This window comes from Antechinus flavipes, chromosome 3, assembly GCF_016432865.1.
Source record: "Antechinus flavipes isolate AdamAnt ecotype Samford, QLD, Australia chromosome 3, AdamAnt_v2, whole genome shotgun sequence".
NCBI lineage: Eukaryota > Metazoa > Chordata > Mammalia > Dasyuromorphia > Dasyuridae > Antechinus > Antechinus flavipes.
The window spans coordinates 518,068,547-518,089,895 of record NC_067400.1 but is presented as its reverse complement, the minus strand read 5'-3'; the positions used below and the strand labels follow the sequence as shown (position 1 = coordinate 518,089,895).

The window sequence follows — 21,349 nt, the reverse complement described above, 5'->3', positions numbered from 1 at the left end:
ACTAAAATCTCTTTAATGTTTGACTTCTTAGACACTTTTAATTTGGCTCTCTCCTCTTCCACATGTGGTATTTCCAACCAAACTGTCAGATGACCACAAAGGGACCATCAAAGTTCTGTGGCCTGATTAAAATTGTATTTTTAACAAGAGATCAAATGAAATTGTCTTTGAAACCTCCAAGGGAAACTTTAAGGTAGCTACAATTGATAGGTCTGCCTCGTAGAAATATTCTTTTGGACCAGCTTCCCTATTATGAAAAAAATGAACTAATCAGCAATAAAAGAAATTAGGTGGTTTGGTTAGAGTTATTGGAGCCAAGAAACTAACCATAGATGAGACTCCAGAAAGGAATATACTGGGCATTTGGGCATCTCTTTCATTTTTTTTAAGATCTCCAGGGGACCAAGATTCTTCCATAACTCATTCCTGCGTTTAACCACCCTCACTGCAGGAAATTCTTCCTTATATTTAACTTACAGGCCTCCTTCTGTGGTTAACACCCATTTCCTCTTTTTTCTCTCTTTAGGCAAGATGGAAAACAGCTGGTCAACATCCTTTTTATGCTCACCTTTCATAGATATAAAAGTTTTTTTGGTTCTCTTTTCCACTTTGAACAATTCCAATTCTTTGTACAAATTTAGATGTATTCCCTTTCTACAACTTTATACTAATAACTCATTAGAAAAAAATGGAATATTTTAAGTACATCATTGGGTTGTTTTTTTGTTTTTCTTTAAATATATTCTTCTTAAAGAGAGCCAGTTCTAATAATAGCTAACAAACTACTTACCCTTAAATATCACTTCCCTTCCAGAATGACCTAGAGCTAAAAAGAGATCCCAGATCTTTCAAACCCCTTCATTTTACCTATGAGGAAGGAAACTATAACCCAGAAAGTGTTATGCACTGAAGTGCACTGCATGAAGTCATATAGATATTGGGGGACAGAGCTGGAATTTGAATAGCCAAGTCTTGTAGTTTTGAGATTCGAGTCTCTTCTTTTTAATCCTGCATTTACGTCTTCAGCATCCCTAAACATTTGTCATTTAGTCTCAGATAGCTTCAATGACAGGGAATAATTAAAATAGGTTCATTCAGTAGATATTCAACAAGCATTTCTTAAGTGCCTGCTGTGTGCAGAACCCCATAGAGAACATAATCACAATCTCAAATTTATATTTCCTAGCAATCCTCTAAAGTTCCTAGTGTATTATTAACCCTACTTTATGAATTACAGGGTTTAAAAATAAAAGAGAACTTGAGGGATCATCTAGACTACCTCACCCACTTTATAGATTAGAAAATAGTCTCAGGTAAAATGACTTGTTCAAAGAAATGCAGCTAATTAATATTGAAGCCAAGACCTATACCCAGGTCCTCTTGACTGGATATCTAATGTTCTTTCCACCTCATAGGACAATAGAAGACAATATCTCTTCTTCCTTCCCTCTGCCTGCCCCCAGAATGAAATCTCCCAATCTCAAAGAAGCAAGACCTACAGCAGAGAAAAGCAAAATGATATAAGGTTTTTTTTGGTTTGTTTTTTTTTTTTGGGTGGGTGTGTGTGTGTGTGTGTGTGTGTGTGTGTGTGTGTGTGTGTGAGAGAGAGAGAGAGAGAGAGAGAGAGAGAGAGAGACAGAGAGACAGAGAGAGAGAGAGAGAGAGAGAGAGAGAGATTAGATCTAAATAACCGAAGAAGATAAATAGTACTATAGAAGGCCAAAGGAAGATGTTATTTGGGGGCCTCAGTGGCAAGATTCAAAGATTCACACTGAAAAAAGACAATGTAATATACAAAGGATTAAGACCACAGGAATGTTTGAGAAAATTATACTTATTTATGTAAGACAGTCTTGATTCCCAGGTATCCCTTCCCTCCCATCTGTCTCTCACAAAAAGTCGTAAACTGTATGAAAGCAGGTACTATGTCCTTGTTTAATCTGCCAAACACAGGGCCTTGTGCACTTAATAAATGTTCATTTAAATTGAATGTCACAGACTGAATCTAATAGTCTTGATTTACCTAGACTTAGTCATTTACAGAAGCCACCCAAAATGTTCTTAGGGACTATTTGTGTCTGACCTGTGGCAGAGCATTTCAAACTTGTATTGGTCTGATCTTCCACAGTCAGACACATTGTAATTTGACTGTTACAGAGTGATGTCCTTTGAAAACAAAGGACAACACATGGTTTCAGTCAATCACTTAGGACATTAATCACTTAATCTCTACTTTGGTATCTGACAGGCTGTTAGCATAGGCAGGGATGAAGGACTCCATAGGCACTAAGAAGTAGAAGTAAATTTGGTGAGTTTTAATATATCTGATTCTTCCTATGTCTATATTATACCTATGCAGCAGACATCTCAGTGCATCCCAAGACTTTCAGACATTGCCATTGTCTTTGTAGCTACAATCATTGCAGGTCTTTCCAGCTGCCTTGCAGCCTATCTCATGTGTTTTATCTTCCTCAATTAGAGTGGGAGCTCCCTAAGAATATATAAAAAGTGTATACATGTATCCCTAGTGATTAGCAGAGTACTTGACATAGTACTTAATGAATGTTTTTGTCTTTTATTCTCTTCAAGAATAAGGGATGTAATTGTCCCACTATGCTCTGTTCTGGTTTGACCCCACCTGAATTGTCAGTTCCATCTAGAATTATAGTAGCAACATTGGGGAAAAAAAAAAAAAAAAGCTGAAGCAGATCCAGAGGAAAATGACCACAGTAGAGAAGTGATTAGAAATTTGGTCATATAGGGTAGCTGGTAGACTAGATGACCAGTCTAAAGAGAGATGATCTCCATTTTTAAATAAAGGAAGTATTCACCTTGAAAAGGAGAAGTCTATAGTCAGTCCAGCACTCTGCATCATACATTGCCTTTCTCACTTTCACATCCTATCTCTCTCTTCTCCTTAAAATCACGGTCTATTAAATATCAGTGTTTGTGGCAAGGGTGCATCCATGAAGTTTTATTGCATTTTAGTAAATGGAAGACAGTGTTGGTTATGACAAGTTCATGATATGCACAAGTGTTCCATAGTTAATGATCTCTTACTGTTTCCAACTCCATTCCTCACTCCCTGTCATATGTGGTAGTCTGAGTCCACTCTAGTGTTTACATCACCCAGAATTGCAAGCTTGCCCTCGTTTGGTACATTGATGATAACAGTCCCCAGGCCTTCATGACATTTTTCTTTTACCTCATCAGGGTATGTTATGGTGGAAGCCTAGGCACTGACAATGGTGATGCAATGTTTTCCTGAAATTTTCAATCACATTGCCATGAGCCTGTCATTCCTTCCTTTTGGTAGGCATACAATCTGCTTGAATAGATTAGTTTTGATGGCAAAAACTACTCCAGCTTTACAGTACTCCTCATTTTGCATCACTCCAGAAAAAATGTGTATCCAGCTCCTACTTGGTGAGCTTGTTTGCCAGCCTTGTTTCACTCAGGGATGCTATTTGGATGTGATACATGTTGAATTCTCTAATAACAAGAACTGTTCATCTTTTCGGTATGTTGGATTTTGTGTTGTCTAAGTGTGCACACATTCCATGTACCAATCATGAATGGAATTAATTTTGCAAAAGTTTTTGTACAGTTTTTAGCATTTCGACTGCAAGGTGGGATCCCTACCTGCTGCAATAATCAGGGCAGGGTTGGGTAAGTAGATGATTTTTAGGGCACCTTTTCTAGCTCCTTCCTCACACACTAGGATGTGAGCAGTGCAACCTTTAAAAGGTTACTCAGACATCAGGGAGCTGCCACATTCTACTGCTACTCCCAGTGAAAAAACAACCCCATGACCTGGGCCACCAGTGTTCAGGGTTGTGACTAGAGCTCCCGGTGTATCTGCATCTGCTATTTCATCACTTGTCCATTGCCACAGGACCTTGAGCTAGATAGAAATGGCCAAATAGAATGGATGATGGCTTTTGATTCAGACATAATTTGGATTTAAGTGAGGCAGAGTTGCAAAAAGTTTAGAAAGTTATCTCTTTCTTCCAGAATCATCACTGTCAAGTAGCATGGCAGAATCACAACACCTATTGATGGCTCAGGATGCAGTAGATGATTTCCATGTCTAACCAAGCTCTAAGCGCTCCAAGCACTTGCTTTAGCCTCTTCATGGCCATTGGAACACTTGGGTCTCATCCATTCATTCTACCAGGGGGACTCTTTCACATGCTTCACCCTCCTAATTTGAGACCCTTCAGTTATCTGAAATGGCTTACTGGGGTTCCTGAGCCACACATGAGAGATAGATAGATGAGGTGAACACCAAAAGTGGAGAACAGCCCTGAAAAGAGTTCAGCAATGCTCATCCCAGAGTGCTCCCTGAGAATGCCCTCCATTCCAAATTAGCCTGTAAAAAGATATATAAGTAAGATAAAGATGAGGACGCGTAACATGATAAATGTGAAAACATGGTGCCATGCAGTTTAATAGTGTCCAAAGGCATAGTGGATAGAGTATTGGACTTAAAGTCAGAGCTGGGGTTAGATACTGCCTCCCATATTTACTGACTGTGGAATCATGGGCAAATTACTTAACCTCACTGAATCTCTTGCTTCCTCATCTGTAAAATGGGAATAATAATCCTCAATCACAAAGTTGAAAGACTTAAATGAGGTAATGTATGGGAAATGTTTTGCAAATTTTTAAATACTATATAATGTCAAACCCAGAGGATGCTCTTAATGGGTTAGTGCCAACTTCAAAAGGACAATGGAGTGTACCAAAAAGCTATGTCAGAGATGATATGATGATCATATTTGTACATGTCCTTCTTTCCCCTTTCCAGTTCCAGCCCTGAGAGCCATAATCAAATAAACACTAACATTTGTAGAAAGGAGCATCAGTCAGATGCTCTATCCCTATGATTTTCTAGGCCATCCGCCACTAATCACTTTCTCTGCTATGTAATGCATTATCTTCATCTTTAAACTGTAAGTTCCTCAAAGACAGTCTCTTTCTTGCTTTTTGTATTTGTCTCCCCAGTGCTTACAGGACCCAGCAAACACTTACTGCTTTTTTATTCATTCAGCAAGCATTTAAGTGCCCTTGTGTGTCACTGTGTTAGATGCTAAGAATACAAAGATCATAAAATGAAAGCATTCTTGCTTCCAAGGACTTTATTATGTTCTACATATGGGGAGAACATGCACCCCGGTCAGCAAATAGAGTAATTTCCAGAGGGTAGAAGATTCAGTCCTCTAAATCCTATAGGGCAGCTAGGGAGCACAGTGGGTAGAGCACCAGACCTGGAGTCAGGAAGATCTAAGTTTAAATCTGGTCTCAGACACTTAGTCACTATGTGATCCTAGATATGTCGCTTTATCCTATTTGCCTCCATCTCTGCATCTGTATAATGAACTGGGAAAGGAAAATGGCAAACCACTGCAGTGCCAAGAAAATCCCAAATGGGATCACAAAAGAGTCAGACATGATTGAAAAACAACTAAATAACAACAATAAAGAGATTCAGCATAGACCTCGTGTGGATGGTAGCACTTGAGCACTGCCCTGAAGAAAGTCAAAGATTTTAAGGAGTAGAGATGAGGAAAATATTGAATATGGTGGATGGAAGGAAGTAAGACCCTTGGTTTCTAGTCAGGACTTTATCATTGTCTCTTTACAAACCTTGGGCAAGATGCTTCCCCTTTTCAGGATCTATGAGAAAATTGAGACCTAAAGAGAAAGAATAATTTGCCCAGTCACACAACTGGTCTGTAAGAAAGCTGGGATTTGAGTCCTATTGTTCAGCTATTACTCCTTTGAATTCCCATAATTCTTTCTGTTTTTTCCATTTATAGCATTCTACTTTGTATCACTTGATATCTTCTATGATACAATAAGTTCCTTTGAAGTAAGGGGCTTTCACTATGGGCCCAGATTCATGCCTGCTACATGCCAATCATTGTGTTAGACAGTAAGAACACAAATTTGCCGAAATCTAATAGATTTTTCTTAATCCTGATCCTTCTTCATATCTCTCCAACATCCCGGGGTATTGTGGATCTCTCTTTCTTCCCCAATACTAGGTTTTTGTGACACTACTCTCCAGTTCCACTGTCCTTACTTCTGTGGTCTCTTTTGCAGGTTCTTTATCCATGCCATGTTCATTAACTGGAGAATCTCCCCCAAACTTTTCTCCTTGGTCCACCTCTCTATTTTTATATGTCATATTAGTAAATTGTATAAGCTCTTAGGGGTTCAATTATCTCTGTGCAGATAATACCTCAATCTATATATTCAACTCTGCTCTCCTGGGTACAGACAGTTTCCAGCTGCCTCTCATACAGCTCTAGATGTCACACAAATATCTTAAACTCAACATTTAAAATAGAACTCATAATCTTTGCCTCAAATGCCTCATCTCACTTTGTCACTTACCCAAGGATATCACTACCATCTCAGTCACAGCTTCAGTGTCATTCTTAACTCAGCATCTCTCTGACTCCACATATCCAATGTTGCCAAAATTTTCTCTTTTACCTTCAAAGCATCTCTCTGCTACCTCCCCTTATATCTCCTCATACAACTAAATCCTAATTCACTATTATCACCTATCACCTTCATTATGTAAGCTTCTAATTGGTCTTCCTGCCTCTTCATTCCCCATTTCAGTCCAAAATGAACTTCCAAACACATAGGTTTGACTGAGTCATTTTCTACTTATTGAACTTGACTAACTCCCTGTTACCTTCATGATCAAATAGATACTCTTGTTTAGCATTTAAAACTCTTCACAATGTGGCTCTGTTCTCCCTTTCCAGTTTGTTTATATCTTCCCCCTCTGCAAACACTTCAGTGCAGCTGTACTCTCTTACTGGATATTCTTCAAGCATGGCACTTCCTCCACTCCTTAATTCCACTGGTTTCCATACATGTTGTCTTCTGCTTTAGATTGTGAGAGGGCAGAGATCATATTTTTTGTATCTATGGGGTTTAGCATGGTGCCTGGCACATAGTAGCACTTGTTGAATGACAGAAATCAGTCACTTCTCATCGGAATTTTACTTTCTGAAATTGCACATATAAGTAAATATAAATACATATATATAATACATATAATATAATAAATGCATATATATATATATATAAAAAGTTACTTGAGGGAGGCAAGAAGTTAAGAAAGGCCTTGCGTAAGACATGATTTTTGAGTTGATCCTAAAGCAGAGCTAGAGATTCCAAGACTCAGAAATGAGCAGAGAAAGCATTCCCTGAGGGAGAGGCTGTTCCTCTAGTAGAGAAAAAAAAGTCAGTCTGCTAACAGTATAAGTGTATATGATGGAGGTGGGGAAGCAAGATGAAATCAGTCTGCATTAATAGCCAAATTTTGAAGGGCTTTCACTACCAATCTGGAATTTTCTGTTTTATCCAGGATTACCATGGAGCTACCCAAGGTATATAAATAGAAGTGATATGGGAAGGCTATGCCCTAGAACAGTGGTTCTCAAACTTTTGTTCTCAGTATCTTCATGTTGTTAAAAAACTATCAAGGATCTGTTCAAAGAGTTTTTGTTCACGTGGGTTATATTTATAGCTATTTACTACATTAGAAATAAAAAATAATTTTGAGTTTGTAGACCCTCTGAAAGGGTTTCAGGAACCCCAACAATTCTTTGGACTACACTTTGAGGACCACTGCCCCTAGAATATTCCTTTGGCCTCTATTTGGAAATTGGATTGGAAAGAGGAGACATAAGGCAAGGAGACCAATTGGGAGTTTCTTGTGATAAGCCTCAAGTAGGCTTTTTGAGTAGAGTCAAAGGGTTGGATACAAAAGATATTATGAAGGTAGATATGTGAGAAGAGGGAAGAGGGAAAGTGAAGAGCCAAGGGTGACTCCAGGATTAAGAATCTAAGTGACTGGGAATGAGAGTGAGGCCTTAAAAGAAATAATGAACTTTAAAAGGTGAAAATATTAAGGAAAAGATGATGAATTCAGCTGTAGGCATGCTGATTTTGAAATGCTTTATGGGACATCCATTTTGGAAATGTCTGATGAGCAGTGTTCAAGCAAAAGAAATTCATAAGGAGTAGCTGGACCACAATGAGAAAAATTGAGAGGGATAAGGAAATGTACAGAAGAGGAAAGGGTGACCTGCAGTGCTGAAATACTACATTGATCACAATAAGAATGAGAACTCAATTAAATGCCACTGTATTTTAAAATTAAGAGATCATTGGTGACCTTGGAGAGGTTTTAGTTGGCTGATGAAATCAGAATCCAGACTGTAAGCTGGTTGAGAAGAAGGAAATAGAGGTAGTGAGCAGAGATTGCATTTTCTGAGAGTTTAGATATAAAAGAGAAGAGACATTTAGGATAGTAGTTTGAATAATTGATAGTAAAGAATTTTTTTAAGGATTGGAAGGACTTAGGCATATTTGTAAGTAGCAGGAAATTAATAGCTAGGAAAAGATTGAAACTTAAAGAGGAGTAGAAAGGGAGAAGAGGATCTGCTAAAGTAGATTGGATCAAGAAATAAAGGAGAAAAGCCCCCCTCCTCTTCTTCAGAGGTTAGAGTAAAGGAGTAGAGAATAAAAAGCAATGTCAAGAGGTTTTGAGATATAGAACAGGGAAAATGGAGCTCTTTGTGAATGGCCTTTATTTTGGACTTCAGCTTCAAGGGAGAAAGTGCTAGAAAACCCTTCAGAGAGAAAAAAAACATTTGAAACTTCCTGTTGGAAAGAGGGGAATGATTGCCTTATGCCAATGATGGCTCAGTTGAGATTAGATAACTTAAATTGGTAGTAAACAATTTAACACAGTTATATGTCTTGCTTAATGAGTTTTTACCAACTAGTGAATAGAAATAGAAAAGATAAATGGGAGAGGCAATCTAAGGTAAGGATTTATCCAAGTATGAGTGGTAATAGGAAAAATGAGTAAAACATTAGAGCATTGAGGCCAGGGTAAAGTTGAACTGATTAACTAGAGGATCAGTATTGAGAAGAAAAAAAAAAAAAAAACTCTAGAAGATAAAAAGGCCAGACTATTCCCATTTTACAAATAAAGGAACTAAGGATTGTGAGGCTTGTTACTTGCCCAAGATGGTCCAGTTTAAGTTAAGTAGCAGAACCAGATCTGGGATTGCTGATTTGAAGTTCATCCTTTTTGCCACACCATATTGTTTCTCCTAATGTGGGCAACCAGTTTTCAAATTTGTTTCTTTCCACCATTATATAGTCAGTGCCTCTGTGTACTCTAAGAGGGGTTAAGGAGAGACGAGTGGAACCTGTACCAATTTGGATCTATCTACAACATGGTATAGTAGAAGGGGCACTGGATTTGGAGTCAGCTGACCTGAATTCACAACCTGATTCAACTCCATATATCTTGCTTAATGAGTTTTTACCAACTAGTGAATAGAAATAGAAAAGATAAATGGGAGAAGCCATCTGTAATGTAATATTGCACAAGTTACTTACCATCTCCTAATTCTTCATCTAAAGATGTAAATTTTAATTGGTAATTCTGAGTGGATAATATTGGTGATTGCTAAGGTTCCTTCTCCCTCTAAATTCTGTGAAACTCTTCACTGCTTCTTTGGAATAATGAGGCTGCAAACTGTAGTTCTTCTGAAAATGATGACAGCGATTTTTCTTTTTAAGATAAGCAAAATCTATCTAACATATATAGAACTGCTTGCCATCTAGGGGAGGGGGTGGAGGGAGGGAGAGGAAAAATCAGAACAGAAACAAGTGCAAGAGATAATGTTGTAAAAAAATTACCCTGGCATGGATTCTGTCAATATAAAGTTATTATTAAATAAAATAAAATATTACTCTAAAAAAAAAAAGATAAGCAAAATCTTATCTTATAAAGTTCCTATGTCGATCATTGCCAGAACTCTTTAGAAACCACCTTGATAGATCAGCTTTAGTCACTGTGTGATTCCAATTTTACTTCATACTCTCTCACTGAACTTCCAGGCCTATACTTCCTTTGATGCTGGCTCAAGACTGTTGAAAACCTAAGTTTACAGTGATGAGGTTTTAATTTCCCTATCGACTCCTCACTGAGGAGTCTCTCTCTGAGAGATTTCTCTTGATTTGATTTCTCTGGCAAAAATAGAGTTGATGTGTTATTATTTTCCTGTTTTCCTTCTTTTCAGCATAAACAGTTTATTGCTTCATTGTCTCTTGTGTGCCACAGGGTCCCCCAGGTACCAGCACTGGCACTTTTTTTCTTGCTGTTTATATGGTTCCATACAGTTTTACTTATATTGTGTTTAAATGAGGGGACCTTGTCAGATTCTGCAGACCATTTTACAGCTCTCCTAATGTTTAGTTGCCTCACTTCAATTCCTATTCTCAGCCTTGGATGGGGACTCGTTTTCTTAAGGTGAAAGCTGATGGAGCTGAGTTGTTGACTTGACCCCTCCCTGGGATCATTTGGTTCTCATCTTGGTCTCCTCTGAGGAGCATTCTATATTTACTGATTCCAGGGAGTGTAATCCTGTAACCAACTGGCTTCAGAGAAACTTGGAACAGTTGACTTCTAATCCTCTGAGTTACTTCATTTCCACCACAATCTCTCTTAGCTTACCCTCTTTTCCCTCAAGGTGTGCCCTCTTGCTTCATTTAGAAAGGATTGATGACCAGTCCGTGTGTCCAGACCACATCTTTTGGGACTGATATTATTCAACCCACTAACTTTATCCTCTGCCTATGAAATTTCATCTCCCAAGGATTCATTTTCCACTTCTGCCACATTTAAGTCAAACCTAAAGCACTCCCTTGTTCCAATCCACTTTTTTTATAACCTTTGTTTATATTTAGCCAGATTTTTCCAGAACATTTTCTGAGATGAACACAAGGCATTGTGACTAATTGAGCCTCCAAGACACAGATTTTAACCTAAACTATTTGTCTAATATAGTTTGTATTTCTAGTGTGTTCCAACATTTTGTTAACATAGAAGGCCAATAACATTCACATTTGCTTAAAGCTTTACAATTTATCTCCATTAAAGTCTTTTCCTGAAGCTTCTTCATAGCAGGGAGTTGATTTGAGGGATTTTTAAAACTACTCCCAAAAGAATACAAACTTTGGTAGGTCCCCTCAAGATGAAATGGCTTTGAATGAGAGCACAAAGACTGACAGTTGTCTAAGAACTAGTCTGGCAAAGCTTGAAAGAGGCTCATCACTAGAAAGGTGGCCACCAGGGATAGTTTTTCTACTGTAGAAATTCATGATGTCTACTAAAGAACTAGAAGGAGTTCCCACAACAGTGAAATAAAGTTTAAAGTTCATAGTTTCCAAAGAACTTTTCTCACAACAATCTTGTGAGGTAGGCAGTACAAATGTTGCTGTTTTACAAAACAGGCATCTGAGGCTTGAGAAATGAAGTTTTACAGTAAGCAAGTGACGGGCTGGGTCTTCTGGAGCCATATCTAATGTTCTTTCCACCTTACCCTACTGAGATTAAGTGCTTATACTTAATCTAGCAATGGTTAGAGACCTTCTAGACTCTTTTCTAGCCACATATTTCAGACTGATAAACTATAGCTCCCTTTGGGGAGATGAGATCTAGTTGTTAAATTTGGCTCTCCCAAAATGTGGCTTTGTACTTCTACTTGAATCTGAAAAAGGAAAAAAAGATAAAGCTCACCTTAGCTGAGTTTCTCAAATGTTTGGTAGATTAATTTATGGTATTTAAAAACACACATATACACGCATACACATACTCAAACTTTATCATAATTTCTTAGTTGCCAAAAACTGTAATTTTACTTCAGCTTCTCATTGGCAACCTCCTTTTGGCCCTGTCATTACTCTGCATTATTTAAACAGTAATCTTTAAAAGGTGAGAAACTATTATTGCTTTTTAGCATAGTTGACATGATACTGGCTCAGAGTTACGCCTAGAGCTTCAAACATTTCAGATGGCCATAAACCAACTTAAACACCTCCAGTTAGAGGTCTGACTGCCATGAGGTCATAGCTTACTCAAAAAAGGGAAAGGGAGGGGAGATCAAATGGTGTTTAAAAGTTTGGAGTTTTTTTTAAGCATTCTCATTCCAGAGGGTCATAGCTGTGGATTTTGGCAGGCAGCCAGACAATCACGATTTAGTATTTTGACCAGCTGTGATCTAGTAATGCTCCTCAGAGGAAACATTTTGTAGGGAGGAAAAGACACATATTTGAGATGGTGAATTTTGTTTTTTCTCTAGACTTTGCTCTGTTTGAGGCCCAGTTACAGTCATCTAGTGTCAACACAAGAATATAGAAAATAGAGATTTATTCAGAGAACTTTAAACTTTTCCCTAGTATCAAGAATTCTTCCAATATCAATATTTAAATTTTTCTTTTATCTCATTTTCACTATATTTCCACATTTATATAATTTTCAAGGTTCAAATTTATATCTGTTGCATGATAGATTCTTAAAAGGTTAAATATTACAAAAAATTTAATAGAATTTTTACCGTCATTTTGGGAGAATTAAAAAATAAATCACCTGACCTATACCATGTTCTTTCTGACTGTAATTTTGCTACAGAAAGAAATAGAGAGCAGGGGGTAGTAGCAACAGACAACTTTGCAGTAAACAATAAAATCGAAGTTGGATCTTAGAATTTAAAAAGGGGAATGTCTCTGGTTAAATTTGTTTGGCTCAATAGGGCAGAAATAGAAGCAAAATGTAGAAGGCAGAGGAAGGCATATTTTAACTCTTTGTTAATCAAAGCAGTTAAACTATGAAAAAAATGAAATGAGCTGCTTCAGAGAACCAGGGTCTCTCCAATCAGTAGATAATTTCAAAACACAAACTAGAAGATCTTTTGTAAAGAATGTTGTGGAGATTTCCATGTTTAGATACTACTGGACTGCATGATCCTTTGATATTATTTTCTGACACAAAGAATCTGATTCTGTGAAATAATTCCCATTCTGTATGAGGCTATCAGGACTTGAGGCAGAGAGACTACTTAGAATGGAAGAAATAAAGAAAGCAGGGGATGATTTTGTTGACAGTTCATGGATTCAGTAACAGAATAGTCTGTATTTTTCAGAGAAGTACAAATTTTGGAGAAAAAGATACACTTATAATAAATTTTAGCAATATAATATATCCCAATTTGGGGTTTAAATCATTAAATATTTATTAAGCATCTACTGTGGGCCAGACACTAAAGATACAAAGAGATGGTGTAACCTTTTTTTTTTTTAATCCAAATTTATTATTTAATCAGTATAGAGAATTCCTAGCGAGAAAACTGCTTCTAAAAGTCTTAGGGAGTTGCTTAGGGTAAAGAGTATGTACTTTAGATAGGATCAAATAGCTCGCCATGTTTTAGAAGTCACACTTGAATCCAGGTCTTGCTGGCTTTAAGTAAGGCAAGTCCTCTATTCATTCAGGAATTATTTATCAAGTGCTGCTATGTGCCAGGCACCACACTAAGCACTGGGATGCAAGGGAAAACAGAAACATTATCCTTATTCTCAAGAATTCACATTCTAATGAGGGGAAAGGGCATGCAAATATTATGTGCGAAGATATATATATGATACATATGTATGTATCATATAAACATAATTATATCATATAAATAAATAAAAATATATTATATATATATATATATATATATATATATATATATATATATATATATATATATATATATATATATATATATATATATAATACAAGTTTGTCAGTACAGCTGGATTTTACAATGTGTATGAAGGAAGAAGAGCAGCCAATGACCAAGTGGATAGAGCACTAGTTCTGGAATCAGGAAGACATCTCTCTGAGTTCAAATCCAGCCTCAGACTCTTACTAGCTGGGTGACCCTGGGCAAGTCACTTCACCCCTGTATGCCTCAATTTCCTCAGTAAAATGAGCTGAAAAAGGAAATGGCAAAACTCCTCCGTTATCTTTGCCAAGAAAATACCAAATGGGGTCATGAAGAATCAAACACAACAAAGAAGTTATTACTTCTTTTTTAATTATTATTAAAGTATAAGAAGAATAGAAAGGTGGGAAGGGGCCATTTGTGAATTGTAAATGTCCCAGAGAAGATTTCTCTCTGTGTGGGTGGAAAGAGAAAACATGTATAAAAGATACCATAAAGATAAAAATAGTAGGATCTGACAACATAATGTGTACAGGGGGATGAATGCTAGTGAAGAAACTGAGACCCAAGATCCAAATTACTGTTCTAGATCACACAGTGAATCAGGGGCAAATAATCTAAGACTCCTAGAATTGTAGAGCTCATAACTATCCTATATGGAACAAAATAAAACTTTGTTTTGTATAATACTTCATTTCTTCAAAGCTCTCAATATCCAATTCTCCCCTACTCCCCTCCCCCCCCCTTGAAAAAAAATATATGCTTTTTTTCCCCAAAAGACTAGTGACATTTCAAGTCAGAATTATTTTCCATTGTGGGGTTCTAGGCATCTCTCCAGATTTGAGCTTACAAACCTTCCAGCCTTTATAAATTGGATATGTGCCAAAAGAAGAGGAGAAATAAAAATGAAACTAAAAATCATGAAATTTTGCATTTGGGAGCGATCTCAAAGGTCATCTAGTTTAGCCCATAACTATAGTTAATCAGTCTCCTTTTGAAAATTTCCAGGGAAGAGAACCCTGTCACTTCCCAAAGCATACCATTTTACTTTTTTGAAGCTTTCATTGTAGTGAAAGTTTTTCCATCAAGTAAAATTCTGCTGCTATATCCTCTTCTTATTGTTCCTAAATATGCCATGTAAAGTCAAGCGGAACAATTCTAATCTTTCCTCTATACAACAGTCTTTAAAATTCTTGAAGACTACTTTCATCTTTCCCCTAAATCTGCCCTTCTCTAAACCAGACATTCCCATTCCTTCTTTACACTCTCTGATTATGGCATGATCTCCAGTCCCTTCAACATCCCAATTGCCTTCCTCCGTAAGTGTCAATAGCCTACCAATAATATAACACCTAAAATTAGACACAGACGTAGTATATTTGGGGCATAATACAGGGGAATTATCCTCTATCGATGTGGTCTAAATTGTATTAGCTTTTCTAGCTGCTATTATACATTTAGCTTGAAGAACACTAAAATTCTTAGATAATTGTTGCATGAATTGTTGTTTGCTCACGTCTCCCTCTTCTTGTAATTATTTGTATTTTGAACCAAACTGTAAAATTTTCCACTCATGACTACTCTTTAAAAATTTTTTAAAATTAGTTTTGGTCCATTGTTCTACTATGTCAAGTTCTGAAAATTTGAAAACCATGACATTTGTCTCTTTGATGAAAAATGTTAAATGTTCCAGAACTAAGAAAAGATCCTTAAAGCATTATACTAGATACTCCTCTACAAGTCGACATTAACAACCATAAGTATTTACCAAGCATTGATTGTGCCAGGCATTGTGCTAAGCCTAGGAGATACAAAGAAAGACAAAAATAGTTTCTATCTCCAAAAGACTCACTTTCAATGAAGCAATGATGTGATTAAATAGGTTCAAGAGAAAAAGAATCTGGTAAGTCAGCCAGTTCCAAATGTATCTTACTATACTATCATCTATTTTATATCTCCTTCAAGAATGATATGAGAGACTTTAGCAAATATTATCTTGCAATTTAAGAGGAAGGAATCAAGATAATGGAATAAGAGGAAGCAATACAGCCTAGCTCCCCACCATATCACCTCCAGAACATTCACTAGACCAAATTCTGATTGGAAAAGCCAGACAGATAAGTCATTTTTTCCAGCCCAGGATAGCTTAGGGAGACAGAAAAGTCTTTGGAAACAGAAGATAGAGTCCAACCAAGAGCAGACACACTGGGATCATTCCAGATTCCAAGAAATGAAAGAAAGCTAAGAATGGGCATCAGGGCAGAAAGAGATCCCAGGAGATCCTTGAACTAGCACAGGATGCTGGAAGAAGTGTCATTAGGTAGCTTTATCCCCTAAGTTCTAGATCACAGATTGAGGGCAGAGAGGAATGATTCCAAATGTGAGCCCTAATTATATGGTGAACAAGGAACAATTTGTGGAAGCATAGGGGAGCTATATATCTCTAAACCCAGAGCAGGGTAGATATTCAATTTTAGTGTCCACCCTAGCTTGGAGGCCTTCAGTAAAATGAACTACAAACAAAAGAACATTGTATAATTTAGACACTCAGAACCTTCAGAATCTGCTGGAGTGCTAATAAGTCCACCATCAGTCTAGTTAACTTCCCAATTAGGGATAAATCAACAGACCCAAACCTAGATAACAGACTTGCAGAACTCAGACCAGTAAGCAGTGAACAAATTTTGTCTTGAATCACATTGCTTTGGAGCACTAAAAGCTTGTAGGTCCCTAGTCTGAGCTGTGAAAGCAGGAGTAGGACCAAAAAAATTCCCACAACATCAAGTCAGACATTTCCACCCCACCCCCATCAGAAGTGCACAGAACCAGTACTAATATAAAATCCAAAGTCAAGAAGTATGCTAAGAAAATAAGCAAAAAAGAAATCTACCATAAAGATGTGTTGTGCTAACAAGGAAACTCAAGAAGTAAATCCAGAAGAAAATGACTCAAAAATAAAGAAAAGCAAAGCCTCAAAGAAAAATGCAGCTTAAATGCAAGCTCAACAAGATTTCCTAGAAGAGTTCAAACAAGAGTTTAAAAAAAAATTTAGAAAACACAAATGAGATTTTTGGGGTTTGGAACCAAAATGGGGTAGTAGAAGAAGCACTACAACTGAGCTCTCCCAGCATTCCTCTCTGAATAACTTTAAAATAATTCCTCAAATTGAATTCTGGAGTAATAGATCCAACAAAAAAATTATGATGATGTATCTTTCCAGGCCAAAGCAACTTAGGAAAATGGAAGGAGAGTTCTGTGCCATTAGGATGGGAGTCAGCCTGAACCATATGCAATGGGACCACCAGTGATGGGCTTTAAAAGGGGCAACAACAAAAGCTATGGAGCTCTCAGCCTAGAAATGGTAAGGAGATTCCAAGGGGAATCCAAGCTGGTCAGAAAGAGACTAAAAGGTACCCTTGTTCTAGCACTGAGCACAGGACCGGGCTCTGTTAGCCACCCCATTGCCTAGGCCCACATCTGGGTTGCAGTCCCAAGACAGAGAGGAACTTTTAGACCAGGAGAGCAGCGACCACACTTCTCTCCCTCTCATCCCACCTGAGAAGCACTAATAACTTCCAGACCTCCAGAAGGACCTTGGAAAACGGGTGCTCTTGTTAGTACTGAGGCTTGTCTCACTCACACACACACACTCACCCCTTCCAGGAACAGAGCTCAATTTTAATATGAAATTTGAAGCCAAAAAATAGTTTGGAAAAATGAACGAGCAACAAAAAAATAACCTGATCATAAAAAACTACTGTATTGACAAGGGAAGATCAAGACACAAACTCCAAAGAAGGCAGTAATGTCCAAAGAACTACAAGCCAAACCTCAAAGGGGAAAAATGTAAATTGAACAAAAATCCAACAAGAATTTCTGGAAGAGCTTAAAAGTTTTATTTTTAAAAATCAAATAAGGAGGTGGAAAAAAGGGGGGGAAGGGATGATCAGTAGACAGTAACTTGGTAAAAGAGGCACACGCATACACACACAAAAATCACTTAAATTGGCTAAAAGGTAAAGAGATATAAAACTTCACTGATGGAAATAACTCCTTGAAAAGCAGAATTGGTTAAAAAGAGCAAGAGATGCAAAAACTCACTGAAAAAAAATGTGTGTGTGTGTGTGTGTGTGTGTGTGTGTAGAGGCAGAGCTGGCGGACAGGACTTGTCTGAGTTTTGTGGCTTCCTTCAGAATCAACACCAGATTTTGGAGTGACAGAACCCACAAACATTCGGAGTGTAACAAATTTTTAACAGAAGATCTTTTGGAAGGACTTCAGGAAAGATCTGCCTCAGTCAAACAAGGGGAACATGTCCCAGCACAGGGAAACCTAGGGCAGAGAAGTCCTGGGCTGGGAATCCAGTGGGAGGCTTGTAGTCAAAATACAGCAGAATTGGCTCCCCTGTCCTAGTTCAGAAGGCTAGTGCATCAGCACACTAGCTATGAGACCTCCCAACACAATATAAAAGACAAATAGTGAGCCCCTGAACCTCAGCATAATAGGGGGAACTTGACCTGGCCTATCCAGCGTGAGGAGGAAGCTAGCAGCACTGGCCCCAGCCCAGCTGTCACTCTCTAAGAGGAAGCTTGGGGCAATCTCCCCTGTGCTCTAGGAGTAGACCTTAACCTTTTTTAAAATGAGCAAAAAAGCAAAAGGAACTCTGATCATAGATAGCTATTATGGGGATAGGGATTAAGTGTCCTCAAATACTGAGGACCCTAAAAGCAAAGTGCCTCCAGATGAAGCCTCAAAGGAAGAATTTCAGTTGGTCTCCAACTCAAAAGACACTCCTGGAAGAATTCAAAAAAGATCTTAAGAGAGCATTAGAAGAAAAATGGGGAAAGGAAATGAAAGCTTTGCAGTAGTTTGGAAAGGGAAACACAGACTGAAGAAAACTCCTTAAAAATATATAATTTGTTCAATTGGAAAAAATATTGAAGTGAATGACTCAGTGAGACATCAAGAATCAGTCAAAACAAAACAAAACAAAAAGAAAAAATAGAAGAAAATGTAAAATACTTCATTGAAAAAACAACTGACCTGGCAATCAGATCAAAGGAGACAATCTTAAGAATTATTGAACTACCTGATAACTACGAGGAAAAAAACAACCTGGACAACATTTTTCATGAAATCATCAAGGAAAATTGCCCCAATATCCTACAGCTAGAGGATAAAATAGTCATTGGAAGAATCCAATTGATTACCTCCTAAAAGAGACTCCAAAATGAAAACTCCAAGGAAGTTAGTAATTCAATTTCAGAATTATCATATCAAAGAGAAAATATTGCAAGTTGTTTGAAAGAAGCAATTTTAATATCATGGATCACAGTCAGGATTACTCAGAACCTAGCAGTTTCCAATTTAAAGAATCAGAGGGCCTGGAATATGATATTTCAGAGGGCAAAGGAGGTTGGATTGTAACTAAGAATCACCCAGCAAAACTAAGCATTATCTTTCAGAGGAAAAGATGGACAAATAGGGGATTTTCAGTTATTTTTGATGAGAAGAACAGAGCTGAACAAAAATTTTGATTTTTAAATACCGAACTTAAGCGAAGTATAAAAAGGTAAAAAGAAAAGAAAAAAATGTTTTTAATTAAAATGAGGAACAGCTAAGTGGCGTAGTGGATAGAACACCAGCCCTGAAATCAAGAAGACCTGAGTTCAAATATGGTCTCAGACACTTAATAACTCCTAGCTGTGTGACCCTAGGTAAGTCACTTAACCCCAACTGCCTCTGAAAAAAAAAATTAAAATGTTTACTTCCCTACATGGGAAAAAGATATGTGTAATTTTTGAGAATTGTAACTTTGTTAGGGATATACTTGGAGGGTGTAGGTATAAATTGACTTTAATGTGAAGGTATTAAAAAAAAAAAAACTAGGGGTGAAAAAGGAATTGTACTAGAAAAAGAGGAAAGGGGAGATAAAATAGGGTAAGTTACATCACATACAGAGGCAAAAAAAAAAAAAAAGACCTATTACAGTTGAGGGAAAGAAGGGAAGGCGATGAACATTGTTTGAATCTTGATCTCATCAGATTTGACTCAAAAAGGGAATGTCATACATATTTAGTTTCATATAGAAACTTGTCTTACCCTATGGAGAAGTAGAAGAGGAAAGGAAAAAGCAAAGGGGGAGGCTAATAGAAAGGAGGACAGAAATAGAAGGGGAAAGGGATAAGAAAAGGGGAAGAGACTGAAAAAGGGGAAGGTAAATTTAGGGTAAATAAAATTTACTTCTCAGAAGTAAAACACTGATGGAGGAGGGAAAGGAGAACTGGGTTTGAATATGAGCTCTGCTACTACTACCAATGGGACCTTGAGCAAAACATAATCATTATAGTAACTAATATTAGTATTATAATAGCTAGCATTTTTAGAGCCCTTGATCAGACACATTTCCCTTGGCTTTTGACCCTAATTGGAGGGCTATAGAGTGGACTACCAAAGTCCCCCCAGTACTTCCTTGAGAGAGGGCAGAAACTGCAATTCTGTCTCTCAGTCTCCTTCATCTGCTAATTTGACTGGATTTAACTCTAAAAACAAAATACTTTCTGGTCTGCTGCCCCCTCCTCCCTTCCCAGCCCTCCCCTTTCCTGCCTCCTTTTATGTCTTTTTTTTCTTCATTAGATTATAAATCATTATTCGTTAGATAGATCAGTCTTCATTAAATTATAAGCTCCTTAATGACAAGGACTGTCTTTAATTTCATTAATTGTCTCCCCAATGCTTAACTATGTGCCTGGCACTGGTATGTGCTTAATAAATGTTAAATGGATTGAGTATGGCACTTTTAAGATTTGCAAAATGCTTTAGAAACATTGCCTCATTTTATTACCTTGATATATATCTACGAGGTAAGTATTATTATTATCATCTCTATTTTACAGATGAGAAAACAGACTGAAAGGGGTTTAAGCAACTTGATTAGAGTCAGGCAGGTAACCTAAGACTGGTTTAATTGACTTGAAAATCTAGAACTTTTATCTACTTTGCTATCTAGCAATTTCTTAGGGCTCTATAAAAATGAAACCTAAAGTTCTTTTCACTTCCTTTACAAGCCAGTATATGCTTATCAACTTGTTATTTCAGTGTCATTTTTTTGAAACAAGGACTCAAAATTGAATGAGGATGGGACTCACGGGGTCCCACTAAATGTTGGGGTATGGAAATGTTGAATCCAAAAAAGTATATTGAGGTTACAGACTAGTGTCAGAAAGTGTTTCAGAACAATTTGTAAGCTTGGACCTTCTCCAAATCAAGAGGCAAAGATGTAATTACACTACTAAAAGCATGTACAATTCCATAATCCATATGAGGTTTTAACCTGAGGTAAAGCACCTTTAAGGAGGAAGCTTAAATGCAAGGTGGGACCAGTCCTAATGACCCTGAATTCCATGAGGCAGGCTAAATTTCTTCAGGAGTTGGAAATGGGGGTAGGGGTGGGGCAGGGACCATATCATTACAGTTCAAATAGATTTTTTATAAGTAAAATATAACCTTGGGGGCTGACATAATAACTTGGCTTTCTGATTGGATACTGTTAATTTTTGAAGCTAGGAACAAAAGGCCCTCTTAAAGCCAAATAATCCTGTCAGTGCTCCTCCCTGTTCGTCGCTGGGAATAGTTTGGACTGTGAAATCCAGACTTTCCTTAAATAGTTGCTATGTAGGATCTGCCCAGCTCATAAAGGTCTGGGGTCTTCAACCTCATCAGGACTAGAGTTAGGAAGCATCCAGGATAGGTAC

At 37.4% G+C, this 21,349-nt stretch overlaps 1 protein-coding gene across 2 annotated transcripts in view; it reads left to right on the top strand.

Annotated features, from left to right (window-relative positions):
• The window catches only part of UVRAG (UV radiation resistance associated), a 410,809-nt gene that overhangs the window by 359,123 nt on the left and 30,337 nt on the right, over positions 1-21,349 (top strand). The window contains exon 15 of one of the 2 annotated variants that reach the window (XM_051987077.1): positions 1,416-1,534. The exons of the other annotated variant lie outside the window; for it this stretch is intronic. Within the exon in view, the coding sequence (XP_051843037.1) occupies positions 1,416-1,524 (109 nt within the window). The 3' untranslated portion in view covers positions 1,525-1,534. Of the gene's footprint in view, positions 1-1,415; positions 1,535-21,349 lie in introns of those variants that run through there. 2 annotated transcript variants of the gene reach the window in all.